At 34.5% G+C, this 22,863-nt stretch overlaps 2 protein-coding genes across 4 annotated transcripts in view; both read left to right on the top strand.

Moving 5' to 3' along the window:
* LOC139986416 (probable hydroxyacid-oxoacid transhydrogenase, mitochondrial) overlaps positions 1 to 22,863 on the top strand; it is a 163,021-nt gene that overhangs the window by 29,093 nt on the left and 111,065 nt on the right. The window lies entirely within an intron of this gene.
* Dve (SATB1_N and homeodomain domain-containing protein dve) overlaps positions 1 to 22,863 on the top strand; it is a 58,459-nt gene that overhangs the window by 32,102 nt on the left and 3,494 nt on the right. For all 3 annotated transcript variants that reach the window (XM_072001731.1, XM_072001730.1, XM_072001729.1), the window contains 2 exons: positions 14,274 to 14,416; positions 15,153 to 15,455. In XM_072001731.1, coding sequence (XP_071857832.1) covers positions 14,274 to 14,416; positions 15,153 to 15,455 — 446 coding nt within the window. The remainder of the gene's footprint in view (positions 1 to 14,273; positions 14,417 to 15,152; positions 15,456 to 22,863) is intronic.

Here is a 22,863-nt window from a genome sequence, read left to right as displayed (position 1 = left end):
GGATCCGCGAAGAATTTCTCCACTCGAAAGCTGATATCATAATTATTTTCATATTCACATCGTCCGAATTTAGATACTTATGTTTAACTACTTAATTTTCAGACGCGATTAAACCCCTACAGCCAAAATTTTGTACACCAGTAAGAGAAGAGATTCTTAATATCGATTACGGATTTTTAATTTAATTTGAAACTTGGGAGATAACTATTCTCGTAGATAAAACGTTTACTATCGACATAATAACGTACTAACAAGATAAAATAAATAGCATATCGACAAGCAAATAAAATAAAATTTGGAAGTTATAGACATAAATTACGTGAGTTACAGAGTCCAAAGCTTCAGGTTCAATCTTATAGGTTTTGAAACACAATTACCAAATTGTATGTTAAATATTTGTATATTATAAAATTGTTAAATTTGTATTGTATGTTATAAAAATATGTACAAGTATTTTCGTTTATGCGAAAAGTAATTTGGTTTACTTCGTATTATCAGAAGTATGCTATGTAATTATAAAGTTTCGAATTCTGTTATTGATATTGTAGTGCTGACATCAGGAATTATTGCAAAACATTTGAACTAATTAGTACAGACGGATATGAAGTACACGTTAAGTTTATTATTTTACATCGAATAATTACTATTCGATATTTCAATTATTCAAGTTTTTTCATGGTAAAATTTATTGGCGTATCATAATTGAAAATGGAAGAGGGAATCTCGATCCTTTATATGAAATTTAACAAATCCACGATTAAATTGTATTAAATGTGGAGCGAGGTATATGAAGATATTTTCGTACCAAAATCGATTAATTTCCTCGGCACATGTTATGCAAAGATAAAAAGTCGTGAGATTCAGTCATATTATGTTGAAATTTTGATCCATTCACTAACAACGTGATAAATTATAATGAAGACAATGTGGTCCACTCTGTGCTTTAAACGTTTCTAGCACTTCTGATATTACATCTACCGAATCATCTAAACATTATGCCGATTTTGAAATTTTTCCAGGATAAGAAGCAACGAATCGCTCTTTCGGCAATCGTCAATTATGTGATGTACTCAAAATATTGACGAACTGATGCAATTACTTACTCATTGAATTGAACCAATAATCTGTTCCTCGATGTTAATCTATCGTTTATACATATTTGGACATTTTCATATTATTTATATTGTATAATAAATAGATAAAATATATTTTTTAAATAAAACCACACTAACCTAATTTTGAGCCATGATTTTGAATCTCAGCCAACTGCGTACAATTAGTAAATATCGATACATAAATAAAAGAACAATATTTAGAGTTGGATAAAAATTAGTTCTACGAAGATACCTGGATCTAGTGACTTTAAGTGGTTATAAACAGAGTTCAACGTTAAGGTTTTACAATTGCAGCGATTAAAACACGTGTTTCTATATACCTACATTCTACAAGAGCATATAGATTTTATAAAGCGTCAGCCATTTCCTATAAATAAATATAAAGTTAAAGTAACGTAATATGCAGGCATATTACTTATTTCATGGAATACTTTTATACTATAATTCAGAAAATGTAACAAAGATACGAATTTTTTATATCAAATTGCATCAGATGCTGACATAATTTATGCACGGTAACGTACACGATTATACGAATGTAACCAAACGATTATCTTGCGCCTGACATAAAATTAAACATAGCATGTTGCCAGCTGTTCCGGTGTAGTAAAAAAAAAGTTACACTTCTATGAATTTTCTAAGCTAACACTTCTAAGGTGACGCAAAAAGAGATCGCATAAAATAAAGAGAGCCCCTTGGCATCTGCTACTTTTTCGAATGAAAAGGTTTCTGATCTGAACGTATGCAACACGGAACTTCGATTCTTTAAGAAACACATTGGCAGTGTGCGAAAGAAGACGGAAAACGGCTCGTCACCTTCGAACAGGGGCAGGGCAATCCTATTTCTTTCTTATGCAAAATCTTCGTGCGCGTAGCCGTGTTAAGGGATTAAAAGTCCGCTCCGCAGGGTCAGCCGAAGGCTTAGAACGCCTAACAAGATTAGCTTAAGACGCCGAGTCCGCATACCCCGAGGATTACACATTATGTATTCACCTGGATGTATTCACGCAGAGATCTAGTTCGAGTTCCTGTTCGCGTCGAAGACGATGCTCGCGAAAGCGCGGCTTACCAGAACGACGCGTCGGTGACCGCGCGATTCGATCCGTTCAAGTGATTTCCCGACCAATAGACTTGCGTATTAGGCTTCCCGTAAGTGATAAGTTTTTCTTCGCAAATATTCTTGGAGGTTTAAGACCACGAAACAAATAACTATGCGCTGCATGCAGCTTGTTGCTGTAATATATGTTACAGAAAGAAAAGTTTCAAATTTATCGAGCTTCTGCTGCTCACCGAGAAAAACATAAAATACGTAATTGATAGACTGTGGATGTTTATGCATTTATGGGGAATTCAAAGGCGAAAGAGACAGATAGAATGCGCGTGCGAGACAAAAAGGCATGAAACATCAAGAAGTATAGTATTTGTTATGATATTTATATAGTGGTTCGTTTCAGAATCTATATCGAAGAAATACGTATTAGGTTATTTTTCTTTGTGATACTCTATAGATTACATATTAGAGATTATACACATTTTTTGGCAATTTTATTTACATTTCAATTTGATACATATTATGCTGAAACTAGCAATGCGAATTCATAAGAGGGAATAAATAAATTTCATGTAAATGTTTTGAACTATGATCGAAGTAATTAACTTTATTAGAATCATAGTCGTGTTAAGAACAGATAGTATGAACAGAATAATTAATAGTTTGTGTTTAATCATATGTCGTTTTACAGTAGAAAATTATTTTCTCAAAAATTTCTCTTACCGTCTTGTGAAAATATTATTTACATTTATATTCGAAAGTCGTATGTTTTCAAGCTCTATGTTTGGAAATAATAAGCACAACAATAAAGTTTGATTATGAGTGATTACAGTGTACGCTTCGGTATTTGGCATAGATTTAAGTAGTAATATGTTAATCCTAACATATCCGAATAACGATAAAATAAATGAAGGCAGTGTTTATTCGTAAGAGAATTTGATTCCTAAAGTTCAAAACTTTTTAATTAATTTAGAGAAGCTTGAAAAAAAGAAAAGAATAATACTTCCACGCAGTAGGGAATGCATTAAACCTTCGATCATTAAGGTGTTATCTAATGCCAGGGAAACATTTTCCTAGGATACGACATAATCTTCCGTGGAAGAAGAAATCACACGCGACTCTGTTGAGCTCGGCTGGGTGTATTGTAATAATAGAGTGCGTTTAGACAGCGATCCTATAAGAGTAGAAGAAAGAGAGCAGCGTCGAGGGGGAGCCTTATCTTCCCTGGTTGACTAGAACTTTATTTCGAGGCGAGATACGGGGTCTCTCCGCGGCTTTTAATGTCTTTTCTCTCCGTGGTTTGATTAAGAGAAGCAAGCTCCGACAAAGGTCCCGTGGCAAGAACGTGGAAGAGAAAAGGAAGAATGCGAGTGCCGGAGATAGTGCGCTGACTAAAGTCTTGAGTAATTGTAGCCTTATGGTCGTCAGCTCGTCAAAAGTCACATTTACCTGTAGCACCGTGACGATTCAAAACAGAGGTGAGACTTTATTATCCGTTATTCCCTGCTGGGAATTCTATCAGATAACGACAATTGATGATGTGCAGGAATTGTTGTAACTACATGACAAATACGTAATAACGTATAGGAATTTACCCATGTTATATTTTCTAAGTTGAAATCGAATATAAAGTCTTATATTAAGAATCAATTAACAGTTATACGCGTATAATAGGCATATATGTAATAGGCATACGCGTATGACAATTAACTAAATGCAAAAAAAGTATATCCATCGTAGTAGGCGGAAATTCAACACAAGTAAATATCACAAAATATTTGTAATAGCGACGATTCTTTTACCCTAAGTTACCCTAACGTTTATGACGTTATATAATATTTAAGCAGTGCGTAAACGTGGTTTTTTCTAGAGGGCCGAAGAAAAAATAGCAATAAAAATTTTCTTAGGCGGATACCACTGATATCAAGCAAGGATGGTACGAGTAAGTGGTGGTTTTGGCAAGGGGATGTTCTGATGCGATTTCACGCTGGATTTGCCTAAGATCTCCGCTAAGGAGCCCTTTAACCCTCCCCTTTTACCCTCCTCCAGCCTTCACCCTTCCATCACCGATTCGATGCTCGTGGCTGCCGTCTTCTTCGACCCCTCTCTCTTACCGACCTTAGCTTGCTCCGACCAGCGTCACTTCCCGAGAAACCCCCGAAGATTACGTGCCTTAGCACAATGTCGCATAAAATGCCTTCATTGTTCAAAAGAACCGGCGAAACTGTTGTGTTTCAATTATAACCCTTCCTGCGTGGTATTTCCAGTTGTGCGAAAGAAGAGCGATTAGCCACAAAAATGTAGCATAAACGTGGGAATAATATAAGTAAATTATACATATGATGTAATATAGTCGATATTACGTCGATGGTAACGTGAAATATTACGTTAATAATACGTAATATATTAAATTAAAAAATTCTCCATAAATGTTTATTGTTTGCAATTAAACACAACGTTAAGATTTTATAATATTATTCAAAATGGAAAGGGACGAGACTCAAAGAAATTGAAAGATAGAGGTTTAAAACATCATTAGCAAAATGAAACTCGTTGATCCTCCGGGAACCCATAAGCTCTTTGAGACGTTTATTTTTCCATGGCAAGTCGAGAAGGAATCTTGCTCAGTTCCTTTGCATATCCGATCGTCTTTGATGTTACTTCAGAACGCACGCAGCTCTCATCGATCTCCCTAAATATTTTAGATCGTCCGAGCAAGTGGAATAGCTAAATCCAAAGTGTTCCTCGGCCGATGGCGGGTTCAGGTTTTGCTGAAACCCTCGTGGATTAGGAGCATTCGTGTTGCGCGTATATCCGTATTTTAAGGACGCGTGCAAGCTACTGTATACAGTACGTTTGCTTGTGTGTGTATCCTGATTTGTGCCGGTCTCTCTCTCTGCGCGTGTATGCAAACCCTTATGGCTTAAGCTAAGGCTAAGGCCGAGGCTCTCCCGTGGGATTACTACGTCATTCTGCAGGACTCTCCGGTCGCCGGAAGGATCAGCTCTCTTCCTTCTGAGGATTTCGTGGAGGACTCCATCCCGTTTCTAAATCAGGTTGTCAGCCACAGGCTGAATCATTTCATACCGTTTAGCGCTTCTTTCTTTTAAATAATCTTTGATAACTTTCTTTTTATTATAGCTGTAAGATACATATATCTCTAGGAAATAGGATACATCTTGAAGGTTGTGCGACATTAAGGATGCACTGCATATTTTGTACAATTATAAATGGCAATTTGAATAATTAGACATTCGCATTCTAATACTGTAACGCATTTAAGCTCGGTAATTGCGTTGGAAAATATTTCTTGATAATTCTTTCCGTAAGATTTGTATTCATATGTAATGAATTTTGATAAAATGTTTAAACGATAATTGAATTTTTCTCAATTGTGAATCATCTGATATTTTTTTGACGAGAATTGCTTTCTTATAAGAGAGACTTTGTGAAATAATTTCCTAAACAAAGTAACTTGTACAGGTGGAAAAAATATTTTCTAATCTTCCTCTTATAAAATCTTCTTTCCCCTCTCTTTCGTCTTTCACTGTAAAGGAAACCTAGGTTTTCTATAATACGTTTTTTAATTTTCGAATTTCCTTCTTTTTTTCTCCTTCGATTGTTTTGAATATAAAATAAAAATTCTATTTGTCAAATATATTTCGTCCTTCATTTATTTCAGAAATTTTACATACAGTCCTATATAAGTTACATTAATTTTTAACTTTTAACACTGTGACTAAATGTATCTATCTAGTAGAAACAGATATTTCGAGGAAGGTGGGCTTCCTACAATTTTCCAATTGTGTACATCTAACGCGAATGCGACAACTGAAAATCATTTAGAAGCACGCTTTTTCGATGCATTGACATATAAACGTCTGACACTTGCAGGAAATTCCTGCGGTGTAAACACTGGCTTTAGCCGAAAACAGTTCAACGGCATACGTCAGACACTTGCAAGGAATCTCACGTTAAGCGAGAATGATTGTCAACATTCCAATTTTCGAAATTTTAAGATTGTCTATATTTTTTTACGACTTTTGAGAATTTGAAATTTTAGACTTTTACATTCTTTGAAACGAAACAATTCATCGACACATAAAAACATTTCTCGTAGAAAAGAATGAAATTACACTTGTGTAATATATTGAGCTTCGACTAATTCTTAACGGCACATTGTTTCATTTACAGTTTGTACGTACATGAAAAAATGGAATTCCATTAACTTATCTAAATAAATAAATTGATAACTTAATAAATTAATAAATTGTAACTGTATAATTGTACACAATTTTGGAAATGATTTTTCTTCTGTAGGATATGATATTTCGAAATAAAATTTAACTTGTTATCGTACAAGGAAAGAATCGATGCGTACATGTCCCAACCACCTGTGAATTTATCAAGAATCATACGATTACCTATAAGTAAGGAACAGCATTTGATTTGTTTCTCCAAAATGTGTAAAAACGAACAGTGATAATTTTTGATAGTATTTTAAATGAAATATACATTTTCGCGGAACGTATCATTCGCGTCATACAGGTCTCCACTGTATGTACAATTGATAAATTTTATGCAACAATAAAATTTTTTTGGATATGTTATCTTGTTTATCCTCTCGCTACAACGCGTATGTGACGCACTAGTTGCTTATTACAGTCCTATAATCACACATATGTGACGCATTCTAAAAGCTCCTTGGATCGTCTACCTATCATTTTTTTTATTATTACATATATATGTAAAAATATATGACATATTATGTAACATGCTGAAAATTGGAAACTCGAGCTGCGAACAGCGACTTTTGCCTTAAACGGCGGTAGCGAAAGTGTTAAATCAATGCCGAGAGCCTGAAATTTCGTAACTTAAAATCCTGAGAGACGAAGCTATTGCTCATTGAATTGTTAAACTTTGCAAACTGTTTCCATACAGTCAAACAATAACGAAAATATTGCAGATGCTTAGGATGACCTATATTCTTTAGAAACATGACATGAATATAATATTTAGCGTATAACCCGCCATGTGAAAGATAGCGCAAAAATTAATTCAATGCTCAAAAGCGATGAAACAAATTCATACAAACGATATGTTCAATTCAGATTACAAACTTTGTATTTCGCACGTTACGTGAAGGAATGGTCATATATACAGAATCGAGAAATGTCAACCTATGTGTAGCTATCCTTAGAGTGAATAAGATAGTATCATTTGTTTTGCTAGCCTACTTAAAAGTATTATTCAGTACAGTACAGTACAACGGTACAACAATTAATTCCTCGAATGTTTTTCACATATTGAATTGTACATAAACACGGTATGTTTGCTGCGGTATATACATTTCGTACATACATATCTCTGTTTCTTAATCTAGCATTATAAACCCTGCGTAAAAACATCCTGATATAACTCGTCACATTAACATATAGTATTTAACGTCGTTTACGCTACTACGTTTCGAAGCGAAATCATTACTTGTTTAAAAGAAATCAATTAAATTTATGCATCAGGCAGGCATCGCGGTTTTTCCACAAACAGCATATTCTTATTTATAGACAATATTGGTTAACATTGCATAACTAGGGAAAAATCCATCCATCAGCTTCCACCCCGATATCTCAGGCTCAAATTAAACAAATAAACCGAATCTCATGTTAGCTGTCTTCTCTGATACGCTGCAAGACTTTCGAAAGCGACAGACTGGTACCGATAAGAAGTTTCACGATATTGTTCTTGAAAATCCAACGAATAATCCGTCCATCGCCTATCGGTAATAGACGACCGGAACCTGTCCTTGGTGCCACTTAAATCATCCCCCAATGAGTTGGCGCTTACAATAACTCGTTACCGAAAATCCAAATTAAGCTCCTTAGTCGAGAAATTTACGAGACGTTCTCCCTCTTCGAGAATCCTGTCCCCGCCCGCCCCCCGTTCCCTTCTAGTATCTTACGAAGTTTCCTTCCTTTTCCTTCGTTCGACGCAGTTTACCAAAGTAATTTTAATCTTTCGAGTATAGTGCGTGCACACAAATGTCAGTTACCGCGACGAACGACGCGAAATCGTACGAACCTGTGCAGATGTTGGAAAACAAACTCTTCGCTCGTAATGTGTGTGCGTGTAAGCGCGCGTATTCCGCATATAGATACACGCATATGCAAAACACCTATATACATACAAATGGATATACATACAGGGAAACGGTAGCGAAGTACGAGCGAACAACGCCCTTCTCTTATTCTCTGTCTTGTATAAGAGCTTACTCTCTAAGCGTCTTAGGGCAAGTTTTCACCCTTGCTTTCATTCAACGGCGACGCATACGTTGAGAGAATGATCTCGACTATCGAGTAAAACGCGCCTCAGAGGTTTAGATCGAGGTTCAGCGAAATACAAAGAGATTAATATTTGCACGATACAACTAATGAGTCCGGTTCAAAGAGAGAGAGAGAGAGAGAGAGAGAGAGAGAGAGAGAGGGAAGATCACGTTGTTATATCAAAAATGGTCCGAAATAAAAGATCACGGAGACGTATTAACTCTGCATCCTTGCTAGTTACACACTTTTCTTTCATCCGTTTAAAGCTTACATGTTTTTTATTTTCAAACTTTTGATGCGATTTATTCTTCTCGTCCCTGCATTATTTTTATAAAAGTACTTGCAGTAAATTGGGAATTATTTTTAAATTCTACGTATAGCATATAAACTTGTTACATTCGTCTCTCTCATTTTTCCGTTTTCTACACATAGTACACAAATTAACTGAGATAAAAAGTCATTAAAAGACAAGAAATAAAAAGTGTCGATGAAATCCAGAAGAAAATGAAATCCCATTTCATTACGATCTGCTATTTCGCGCATTTTTCAATCGAGTACGGTATTGAGATGTGTTTTTTAGCATGGTGCGTGATCCTGTCTCTAAGAATCGGCTAACACTTAGATTTAGAAGGTTTCGTCGCGTGGTTGGTGATCTTATAAGCCACGCTAGCCGTGAGGTTATCTCATTACATCTTATCTGGTGCTTTCTCCCCAACGCGAGCTTAGCGGTGCTGTAGAGCTTAAATAGCACGCGAACTCACGGACACAACCTTTGCATGCACGCAAATGGAGCACGACCAAGCGATATCAACTTCTGATTTTTTTATGTCGTGAACATTACGAAGAATCTTCTTAATGGAACATTTGTCGTAACGCTTAATCCATAATGGAAAGGCATGATCTGTAATACTAAATTGCGTTCCATTGCTATTGCGAACCGAATGTTAGACTGTATCGATATTTTCTAAATTAATCAGACAGAGCATGAAAATTGGCATTGCAAATATTAAATCATATTGCAAACAATATGCTATGTTGGGATAAAATTGAAAACACGACACGGAAGATTGAATAAACGCGAAAGGGAAAGACTTCGAAAGAGGACGGGTGTAGATAAAGAGTTCGAAAGAGTTGGTCGCTTATCTGTAAAGGCCGGCATCCGCCGGATCAGCTTCAGATACCAAAACCGCCCACACTTTCCTTCTAATGTACGCGCTTAGGTTAAGTTTCAAGAACGGAAGTGGCAGACTTCCATAGATCGCAAATTCCGTAACGTGCTAGGACGTGTGTGCCTCCAATATTTTTATAGATTCAGTTTTATTTGCAATCGACAAGATAGATGAACATTGAATAATTTAGACGTTTGTTCGTGCACGAATATTATGTCTCCTACATTAGCCTAGGTTATTATAGTAATAGAAGATACTCTCTTCGTACATGTAGAAAACATTTGCAAATACCTTCGTCACATTGTCTTTTATTTTATACGACAGCAATAGACAAGATTTTTCATTTACCTGTCAATTGTTTTCGTTTAAATTTTTACCGTCAAACATGGATTCTAATATCCCTATTCTTTAGTCGAGGCTTCGGGGCACAGCTTGATTCGATTTTGAGAGATTAGACAAAATCGTCTTGGATTACCAAGTCACCAAGACGAAGGGGAAACCTTAGGATCGAAGTCTTGGCCGTACTACGAGTCATCTGCATAGCTCTGCTCTTCCGGATGTAGAACATTAGATTTGGTGCGGATTTCTGTTCTTGGAACAAAGAATGCAAATTGTTGGCAGTATTTATCAAATGTTCGAACAAACATAATATTTTGATTTCTATAATACCGTTACAAAAATCATTCAATTACACGTAATATGTATTTCCAATGAATTATTTGCAGTACAAACGAACTGATTTATATTAAAACGAAATGTAAATGCACAAATATCGTAGTTAATCTCAATCCATCTCCACTCTGTAATTTGCAGATTTCATGGATATAAATATAAATATAGAATTGAATATATAATAGAATTATGTGTATGTATACGTATGCGTATTGTGTGTGTGTGTGTGTGTGTGTGTGTGTGTGTGTGTGTATGAATAATGAAAAAAAAATTTCTCTGCAACGAGGCAAGGAATTTTCTTTTCTCTATCGATGTATCTAAATAGTCCTGAGGATTTTTCGACAATGATTTAAAAACGTTCTCACCAATCTGATATTATAAATAATCATCCCCAAAGAAGGAACAGGGGTCGAAGATATAGAAGAAATATTCAGTAAAGATTTTTCGTCTCATTCCCCTGGCAGCTCCGTGTGCACCTAAAGAACCCATTATCACGGTAGCGTGGAATGGGTGATCACGGGGTGTCGAAAAATATGTTCCAACTTTTTATCTTGTATCTGCACTGCCGACTTGGCAATGGGTGCAAGAACCAGTCCGTTAATTTATCGTGTAGAACTTCGTTAAACGTTAGCTATGTGAATTACGTTTACAAGGTATATTCAAATATTTATCGGATCGCTCATATATTTTCTTATATATATATACTGTACAATTTCATTTTCTGTAATACATTTTATCTTAATAACAGTCATGCCGTCAAGTATCTTTTTTTATAAACAATAGTTATTCGATACAAGATGATTTAAATTAAATGATAATCTTTTAATACAATTTTATTTTCTACGCGAATTTACGAATATTAGATTCATATAATACAGACGTTATGCACTATAAATAATTACTTGCCAAAATTTATATGCGAGTATTTCAAAATTTAAAAGACAGTATTTTACTACAGTACTCATTTGCGATTACGTAGGATTATTAAGTTTTAGCTTGTAACTGGATATTATTTTTAACTTTTCCGTTGAACATTTCTTACAAACGTATTCTAAAAAGACACGTCCGAAATTTAATTTCAATCTCTCCAATTTCACAAAAAAGGCGATTAACGCTTCAAAAGATCATTAAAATATATGCAATATACGTGTAGAATAGATACCATACACAAATATGGTAGATTAAGTCGTTCGTTGATCGATTTGAAAATATAGCAACTTTCGTAAACGAGAGAAATCTATCAAGAGAAAAGTTGTTTCGTTTCTTCAAGGGTTGTCTTTGGGATGAATCTTATCTTGTAGCGAGAACTGTCAAAGACGAACCGTCCTGACGCTTCCGTCGTGTTTCCTTCACAGCGCAAACGGGGAGATAACCGGAAGCCCGATAGGGTCTGCACCAGAAATGAGAAATGTCTTTGCCGCTGCAGAGATTAAAGATTTTGCGGATGAGTGGTTGACACTTTTTCTCCTTCTTTCTTTCTCTCTCATGTATTGAAAACAAAAAATATATGGAAAGCTACGTTACTGATATTTTCAGCGAAACTTCAAGCACAATAAACATTAACATCGTAACGGATATTAACAATACATTTTGCTATACCTGTATTTCTTTAATTTAATGTCACCTAAATCGAACTTCTAAATTTTTCTTTCTACGTTTTATTATCTATTATATAGATGTTATTTTATTGACTATATGTGATCTTCATTCTAGTAATATTTATTTAAAAACCGAACACGTTCTTATGGATATTTTGTAACGGAAAGAACAAGAAAAATAAAATGAACGCGATACATTTTGTGATATTAAAAGTTAACGAAATAAATATCAAAGCAGTAGATTACAGCAGCGGATCTGTGCGTATCAAGAAAGCTTGCTAATAAACAGACCGCATAATACGGCCGGTCGTGGTCAAATCTGCGGAGTATATGCCTACCTTAAACCAGCTGATCCCCATACAGAGACGACGCTAAGGCAGGGCACCTTAATGAAAACTATACGTCCCTGGATTAAGGTGGCCACTGGTCAGCTTTCGGTCTTCCTAGGTACGACCTGTCTTATGCATCCTGGGGGTAGACCCTATAGCAACCAGCGTATTAGATGGAAGTTTAGGGCATTAATACCTAATATCATGCCACCGGCAGTAAATCCTTTGTTGGTCATCTTACTGGTAGACTTAGCACCTTACATCACCGAGTATTGAGAACATCCTATATCAGTTTATGATTTAATATGTAAGTCGATCAACACGTTCATAACGAAGAAATCATGCATATTGAAAATAGTTCGTGGTAAACTTCGATATTTCATATTTAATTTGTATAATTGAAATGCGGAAACAAAGGAAATTAGTAATTAGATGATAAAAATATTTAGTAGAGCACAATGTAGAAATTATCCTTCTGCTTGTGTATTCATGACATTACAGAAATTTTATCCTTTAATATATAGATAACTATATGAAAATTTATTGGTTATATTTACATACAATTATTTAATTACCTATTTAATACGACTATCTATTTTTCTTATGCTCGTATATCGTAGCAAAATAATTTGCCCTTATAACATTAAAAATTGAGAAAATAGCAGAATCGATTTCTCAATTACTTAATTCCTTACTGATTCGTATAACAAATAATTGACATCTATTCCATGGAGAATTAAAATTAACAACACCACATATATATCCTAGATAATTAAAAGTACGATATAAACCGTGACACAACGTATTTCCGGGATGAACAACTACTTGCAGTTATCGTTTCATTTTCAGCAGAGAGATACCACCGGTATTTTGATTAATAAGTATTTCGTTGTTCTCCAAATGAAATCGGCAAAACCAAGTTTCCTTCCTTCTCCTTCTTTCGTTGTTTCCTCTCGTTCTCCATTTCCTCAGTTTCGTAGAAGTCTGGGATTATAACCTGAAGTGGGATAGACTCTGGGACTTAAGTCAGGGTTACACAAGGATCGCAGCTATTGTGCCATCGCCCAGCTCTTATTGTCTCGGGATAGACGAGTGGATCTGCATATGCTTAGCACGAGAGTTAGACTTCTCTCAGCGATCTTCAGCTTCACGAATCATCTGGACCCTCGAATTCAAATCCTGAAATGCGAAAGCGTGTGCCTATTGTCGGTCGAATGTATAGAGCCGGAACTAGCTTGATTGTTCAAGAAGCCCTGTTCTCCATTTTGAACGATTGAAAACTTTTGTCGAAATACTCCGACTTCGTATTACATTCGAATCGGCTGTCTAATTGTCGAATTATATAAATTTATAGATTATTATAATACAACACTACGAGTTATCTTGAAATATATACAAATATTGTAATTAATTAAATTTTTACTCTATGAATTATCACTTGTAGTTTAGTATTGTTGAATATATATTATATTATTTTTTATTCGTGTTTCTTTGATAATAAAACTGTACATTTAATTTAATTAACGTTAGTCAAAAACGGATAACAACTTATATAGGTACTTAATTGTTTCTAAATCAGGTTACTTTTATTATTACTGCTATTAGAATTATTATTTATATTTATCATATTACGTCAAATACTAAACATTAAAGTATTTTGAATTCTGTAGAAGTAAAATTTTCTAACTAATGTGCCGACATTTCGGATATTTTTATATATTTCCGAATATTCCTATAAATTCGCGTCATACTAGAAAGTATCTTTTGACACTTACATTTGCGTTACAATAATTAAATGCTGAAAGAGTTTTACGTACGAACTCTACAATTTTATGAAAAATGAAATAAACATTTTGAGAAAATCATCATAGCAACAAGTTTATCAAGATTTTTTACAAATCATTTCTTATTTATGAAAAGAACTAACACTACTAATTTATGCTAATATAAACTCGAACGTCATGTTTGAGCGAATGTTATATGAGAGAATCTTAAGAAAGAAAACAATGTTGATTTCAGGAAAAAATCTTCCAGTGCACTGCGTAGTCGAGACGATTCACAATATCGTAGAAACGCATGTAAGCAACTCTCGTGAGAACTGGCGGAGGCCTCAAGTAGAAACGGATTCTTACGTTATCATCCCTGTGGCTATGCCTTTCCAAGTGAGTATTTCTTTTTTTTTTTTTTTTTTTAATTTAAAATTAAGTATTATTTTCTAAACACCGGCATTCATTTTTCGGGAAGTAATAACTTCAATCAGCAAATACAAAATTCTAATAAACATAGCAGTTACAAGCATAATTCTACATAAGAATGGTCCAAAGCTCTTTTTTAATTTTAGCTATTTGAATATTACGAGGAAAAAGTACGTGATAAGTACATTTCTGTTTATTTTTTTTTTTTTTTTTATTGTAATACCACTTTATAACTAAGAACAATTTATGCTTTATAAAACAAGCAGTATTTAAATGTCCTTGAATACTTTAATAATATGACAAGCGATATTTTTTAAATTACAAGGATGGTAAAATACATATTCAACTCTAAAATAAAATAGAAAGACATTTTTGATAACATAAAGTTAATTTACAATGTACTTGATTTACTGATACTATGTAAAAAATGGAAAATGTAACCTATCAAGTTCTTCCGTTGTAATCTCCATTTATAAATTAACAATTCAGTCTCCCGGCGGTAGAAGAAAAAAATATAACAAAAATAATTTTAACTGTGATTTAATAAAAATAGTGTCATATAATCTGGATAAAACGATGCGCCTTTTATCCAGAGTTTACAGATTCCCTGTCCTTAACTTGCTTAAACTTAACCCTGTTTTTTATTTCAACTCTCACCACATATTCCAATAGTATTAATAAGATAATTCTTTCGCTTTTGCAGGATTTAGTAGGCGAGGCATTAGTACGTCTTGGTTATTCAAGCGATTTGATACCAAGCGCTAGGGGAAGTATTGTCATAAGGAACTGGAAACCTCTGCCAATGGAAAAAGTTGCGGACGGTCCTCTGTTAACAGTGGGTGATATTTTAGCTGAGCTAACATCAGTCGCCACTTTGAAGATTCAAGTATACCGATCAAGGCCGCCGCCGCCTAGTCCAGCGGCTGAAGTTAGAAACAAATTATTAAGATTACTATTACTCCATAGTCATGCACTTCTCGTCTCAGCTGGTTGTCCTCTAGACGAGGTAAGTTTATCAATTTTATATCAGCTTTTTCGTGTCTTTACATTTAATACGTATGACAACGTCCAGAAGTACGTAGATATTTGTTCGTTTCTTCAAAATATTTAATTTAATTACGAAGTTATAAAATGGAAAGAATAGAAGTACTCATCCATAGAAAAATGTAGGACGATGTTATCCTTTATCAGAGCTGTCGTACAATATCATGATATGATAAAATTCATTTTTAAACGTTAATATGCAATAAAAAGGATTTACATCTGTAGACGTTGAGCAACGTCATATATATGTCTCTTGTGGAACATCTTTCTTCATCATCTTCGCTTGATTGTCAAGTTACGAATGAAATAGAGAAAACTAAGAAGAATCGATAGATAAAAGAAATTCGTAAATTATGTTACGAACCGGATTAGGTCAGAATTAAATTATGAAGTATGTTAGTATGGCAAATTCACCGTTGTTGATTAAACTGGTTGCCAAAGAAAATATATGCGGAGATGAACCCATGCAACGTGTGGTTAACGCTGGGAGCCGCAGGAAATGTTACTCGTAGGCCTCGTAACGTTAGCTAATCGGTTACTCGAGCGGCAAAGGTATACCGTTGTGGAGTTTCTCAGCGAATATTATAATTTGATATAATGGTACATAGTAGAGAGTACTGTATATGCATATTCTGCAAACTGGGACATACAATTGTTCGCTGTAATTATCGCGATTTCTATGTATTGACTCTAACTACAAATCACAAAGTAAGGGTTGCAATAAGTTCGATCGTGACTTTCATGCCTGATCTTCCAGAATTTTATGATACAAAGACTCTTGTTCAACTGAAGTCACTTAGCTCTTGTTCCTATTATTTTTATAGCCAAAAGATTAAGGAACAGAAAAGTAATAGGAGAAGAAACAGAAGAAATGTGTAGATGAAATCTATGCACTACGCGGGTTTTTCGCGGAGAAGGTCCATGCTTCGCATTGATCTCACCTCACAGAATCCAAGCCGAGCATCCAATCCTCAAATAAGAAAATTAGCTATGTGGCACGACTGTCACAATTATGTAAATAGATTAGATTATATTAAATAAACAATTTATATTTTATATGACATTATCCGTTGACGCCACACGTAAAAATAATAAATATTGCTATTATCAATAGTTTCTCATTAATTCCTATATTTTAGTAACGTTCATGTATTATTAATACAAATCAAATACAGTGTCCACATACTTACGAATAGTAGTATACATTCATATATCATAAACAGATCTGATCTTGTCCGTTTTAAATATTTCCACAATATTGCTACATATTTCTATACTGTAACATTGTTTCTTTTTTATGATAATATTTTTGGAAACAGTGTTTTTTGTAACTAAGCTAGAAGTATAATAGCATTACCCAGTGTGAAACAGTATCATAGTAACAATTAAAGACATAAACAAGTCATTGAATGAATACGAGATTACAAATTAAATTAACAACAAGTTCAATCAATTGTCTGAACAAAGATTAAGATCAGCTAACGGTGTTAAAGCATTAAACCGCGGAATTTAAGAACAACTTAAAGATCAAGCAGCCGAAAGGAATCTCCGTGTAAGACCGCTTAAAAATGTTTAAAATGTAAATCTAACCAGAAAGTGCTTGTCTTCGGGACACCTAATCTCATTAAGAAGTCCTCCGTCTTGTGCTCTTGTTCGTCCTTTAAGAACTAGCAGTAATCTTTGCCAGATTTTTGGTCTCGATCCCCGTTGATCTCCGCTTTAAATAAATGTTTTCCCAGTTTCAAGCTACCACAACAGTATCTAAATCCTCTTTGTTTAATATAAGAAACATTCACAATTAGTTAAACCTACTGTTAGTTAATAATTCTACAATTTATTTTGACTTATTTTAGCTCATCTACTGACATTTCCAACATTTACACGACATACTACAAACCATTAATATATTTGAACAAAAATGGAACTATAGTATGTATTTCATATTCTAAACTTTCACGATGATTAATTAGTATATTTGTGATTTTTTCAATCGTGTTATTACTACATTGCGTTTTCAGGTGAAAGGTTTTTAGGTCTGAAGAAGTGAACCGGAATACTAGTACTAATAACACTAATACATGCAATACTAATAACACGATCGAAACCCGAACAATCACAAATATATAGCACACTATAGCATTGTTATCCGTGACCATATGTCCTACGAGTGTTTATATTAATATTTATAAAATTATTCTCTACATATATGTATCCATAACGCAATGCAAGGATACTCGTTTTAAAATTGATTCATCTTTACACTTCAAGATTTCAACAACTTCTAACACTTTTTATAAATTTATTTAATCAATATCGATTTTCTTCTTAATCCTCTTCTTAACTTTCTGTCGCGATACACATTGCTTTGGACATTTCACATTGTAGCTATCAAAATGATACTCGTAACAATAATTTATAGTACCAATATATCTACTGATCATAACTTACCATGCATACCATACATCTGAGGAACGTAACAGTTGAATAAAGTAATATACATTTTTAAGACAAATAAAGTTCCGAAAACCTAGGTGATTTTAAAACCATCATGTTTAATTCGTAATTGAAATGATCATTCTCATCGATTGTCCAGAATCACGTTCAAAAGAATACTAACAACCGAATCACCGAAATAGAGACATTTTTTCTAATTCCTCAAAAGAGATAATCCAAGGGACTGGATTCACTCGACTTCGTTTCTTCGAAAGTTGAAGCATCATCGTACGATTTCCATGAGAGAGCAACGCGAGCGCGCCCTTTCGACGGCAACGAAGATCTCATAGCATGTGATAGGATTACCCTTTACTCAACCAAATTCGCAGCCTTCATCAAAAGCCCCCTCGATATCGGAAGAAGGAGAAGGGTGATGGGGTATGCCACCCCCTTCGGGCGGGCATTATCTAAGTGCACTCTCTTTGAAGATCCTGCTATACTCGCCCATCCCTGAACTTTAATGCCGCTCGCGGTGGTCTATGATTACCAATTTTCCCTGACAGACGTTTCCTGTTCGAGTTTCGGCCCGGACTAATGGCGAACGGCTGTGATGGAGAATCACCGACTCGAGTTCATGCGACTTAATCTGCCGATCATTTGGCCAAGACTCGACATTCGCGCTAGCTAACACTTGCTAACCAACCGATTTATGAAGTCTCGACAAATTTGCATGATTAGCTGTCATGCCTAGAATTGCCTTCCTTAACGTTTAGTATTATTGCCTGGAGCTTCATTGTTCCAATAAGGTCTTTATGTAGACTCGGATCAATCCCGAACGCGAATTCATTGTTCCATAAATGTTAGATTTCAGTAATTCTCTCTAATTGCGTATACAAAATATAAAAACGGTAGACTTGCTCTATGCTTGGTAAATATGTACATACATATGTATACCTCACACATGATTTGGCAAGAAGAATTTTTGAAGATATATTAAGAGAAAGTATAATAGCATTTTTCATCGACATTTTTATCATGTCATATCATACCATTATAGGAGGAGAAACGTTATATATATAACGTTAGTTCATTATTCTGAGCAGTAAACAACTAGTATATTAAGTAAGTTGTAGGTAATATCCTCATCCGTTTCCATCACGACAAAGTGAGCAAACACAACACTACTACTTGTAAAGAAGTAAAGAAACATATCAGCGAAGATAATAATTTGTACATTGACGTACTGTGTGAGAAAGTAGTACCAAAAACGATATGCGTAAGTAAGAGACAGCGGCTGGTAACATTAACGAATCTAGAATCTCGCAACAACAAATTTAAATCCGTGTCTAATTTTCTTGGTGGTTTTCCTGCTGTGTCTCCCGCTAGTATCCAACCGTTAGCCTCTGTGTTACGAAAAAGTCTACATTGGAGCATTCGTTGACAATATCATGAGTTCAGTCGAGAATATTTGATCATCAGAATATTTGATATCAGTTCTTGCGATGACGATTGATTTACTACCACCCTGCGGATGATCAGCTGACGCTACTGCGTCATCTGGAAATAATAAATAGGCGTAAATCAGAGCTCGAATTACAGCGCGATGTCGTCAGATAAGCTTGGGTGGCCCGTCTTTTTTCTTCGACGGTGTTTACATGTATATCAACCGATTTCTGAAATCTCGTGCCCTGTCAACCGCTTTGTGTCTCGACTGCCTACCTGAGTGATTAAGTGCTGGGTTGTAAAATTCGTCGGATGAGAAATTCTAACGGGTGACAGCCTGTGGATAATAATTGTTCTGCGCCGTATCTGACGCTACCAAGGTGCCATGGATACGCGACGGATTACCGCGTTATTAAAGTGGCGTCGAGCAACTTGATCCTCGCGGGCGGAGATATTTGTTCTTATAAATCATTGTCCAGATAACGCACACGTTTGTCAAACCTCGTACTACTTCCTACGAATCTAAACTTTTCCATAATCTGGCCTCTTAATGCCACACCACCGGTGGAATTATATCGCGTGAACAACGATATGTATATATTTACCTCGATACCCTCCTAACTCGTATTATCACTCGATACAGCAATACTTATAACTTTATTACTGTGTAATTTTTATGGACGTCATAGATATTATTAACAACTATTTTCATACTGTACATAATTTGTAAAGAGCAAATAAAGTCGTATAAATAAAAGTGTAAGATACATACATTTCCAGGGTCGCTTTGAATTTGAATAGCATTGTAAAAATCACATCGTGCGCGTTAAATTGTTTGTTACATTACTTATCTTTTATTAATCATTTGTTATTTTAATTGAATAAATAATTTCCTATATAATTTTGAATCCACTACTTATGGAGCAATGATTAATTTTTCAATCCAACCATATTTTGTTCCGTTTTGTGCTCTACTTTTGTCGTATATATTTGTATTACGCATAATAATAAATAACAAGATAAAACACTTTAAAACTCGCAATTAAAAATCATTTCAATGAACTTCTGAGACATATGCTTCTGAAATTCTTTTCAGGCACATTTCTAGAAATTTGTTGTATAAATACGTGAATATGAAAGTATTTCATTTAGCACTCGTCTTTCTTCTTTCATTTAACATTTGAATAATTAGTTTATATCTTAGTTGTTCAGTTTCTGTTTCCGTTATATACGAAAATTTACAATCCCTTCTTTGTTAACAAAATTTTTAAACTCCCCAGGCACGGCACAGCGTTCCGTTTTCATTTTCGTACGTCTAGTGAAAATATAACATACTTTCGTAAAGAAGTATCTATTGCATATAATGTTATAACTTTCTTTTAAATTATATAGTTTTTTCAATGTATTTATTTCTTTCATTCGTCGCTTATTTAATCAAGTCCTAAATGGAAAACGATTGAGATATTGTTATTATATTTACCGCACTCAGCAGACATTCGGTGTTATTAAAAAAGAAGCAACGTACTTACAAATGTAGCAACAGAATAACGTTCATCGGCAGATGCATGACAATCGTTTATGTATCTGTAACATGTATAAATGAACTTAACCGCGTGTACGCATCAATTTTTATCCGGCGCAAACACGCGCGATATCGCCACAAGTACGCACGTTCATATACATACATACATACATATATTTCTCCATATAATCTAATGAACTGTTGAGAAACGCGCGTGAAACCTTCGCGTAAATTCATTCGTCCGTCGACTCTTAAAAGACACGATTCTTCGTGAGTTTTCTATGATCTTTATGAGATATAAAAGTGCATAGCTTTTCACCAAACATTTGGCGCTTCGGTGTTTGAAATAGACATTTCCTCAAATTCATATGTAGCATTTAATCGCATCTGCAGTTGTTTCACCGCTATCATTATCACTAATGGCACTATTGTATCGCTAATTCGTTCTTAGAATCACATTATGTTCATTATATTTACTTGCATTTGCAATTTTTCTTGTACCAATATCCTTGTTTGCCAAAATCATAGCTGCGACTGATAAAACTGAATCGCATTTCAATAGCGTCCTGTGTGTAATTTGAACTGTTTAAAAAATTCAGCTATCTTAACGTGCAAGGGATGTTCTCGATCAAGAATAAACCGAAAGAAAGGATCCTAAATTAAACGATAACAATCCGGGAGGCGGTAAACATATTTGGTATTTTATTTTTGCAGCCAAATTTGAAAGTTATTTAGACAGAATTATTACTGTTTATTAAGAAATGGGAAGTCTAGTTATGGTTTTCTGATAGACATAACCGTGGTAAGGCTTTAAATAATTTGAAATAAATACTGGTTGCACCTTCGTGAAGATGAAATTTAATGTAGTAATTAATGATATCGTGAAACTCAGTAAGAAAGTCTGACGGATAAATGGAAAATTATTGTGGCCTGGAAATAGTGAAAAGAGAAGCTTAGTGGACTTATTTTCGTACGGCTGAAAATTAATCACATGAGAATTTACATTATAAAATGAGGAAAAAAGACAGTTTGGATGTTATTCGAAGTCACTAAAATATTTCCTGCAAATACCAAAAAATCCGTAAGTTTTTTCGTTTGCGGTCATACAAGGAACGCAATTTTATTCTCACACGCTTGAAATTTAGCCACATAACAGTCCAATGTATGAAGTAATGAAAAAAAATAGTCTGGCTGTCATTTTGAACTACCAAAGACAAGCCAGGCTCGCCAAACGCATTAATTGGAGAGCGCTGTAACTCTCTATTGCTGAATGAACAGAGGTGACCGCGGTCTATTTACTTAATTCCGCCTTTTTAAAATTTTTAACGCAACGAAGACAAGTATGCACAAAAATGAAGAAAATTTTCAAATTATTTTGTTACAGCAATAGCTGGAGTCCAGAGACAAATTGTTGAAAATAAGTGCACTAACTTCTTTCTGTCAAATCTTTGAATTATCGTCAAACTCGTTCTTCAACGTTGTGCATCAGCCAGGTTGTTAACTAAAAAAATTTTCGTATGTGCGAAGAAAACTGTACCACACCTTGGAATCAAACTAAATTTTCTAAACCCGTTGTATTTTTTAATTAAAATTTTTTAAATAAAAGATTTTTAATCGAAAAACATTGCCAGATTGCAAATTCCATAATCGGAGATCAGTCACACTACTTTTCTACTAAGTTTGATGGTAGTATTGATAGTATTAATTAGTATGTCAAGTTTTATGTATGTGAAAAGAAGAACAACGTATTTATACTTTTGATACATAGTTTTCATCAGTAATCAATAGCCAGGCTATTCATTTGTTAATTACCATCATTAAATAGAATCGAAATTGCTGTAAGTAGTGCGTACGAAAATAAGCGATCAAAAATGTTTACTGTCTCCCGATCTATAACGTGATAAGCAAAAATCGTTAAATAAGACTCAGTACCACATGCCAGCACTAAAATACCTAGAAAATGCGCTTTCAA

Source organism: Bombus fervidus, chromosome 4, assembly GCF_041682495.2.
Source record: "Bombus fervidus isolate BK054 chromosome 4, iyBomFerv1, whole genome shotgun sequence".
Taxonomy (NCBI): Eukaryota; Metazoa; Arthropoda; class Insecta; order Hymenoptera; family Apidae; genus Bombus; species Bombus fervidus.
This window is presented reverse-complemented; position numbering and strand designations above follow the sequence as displayed.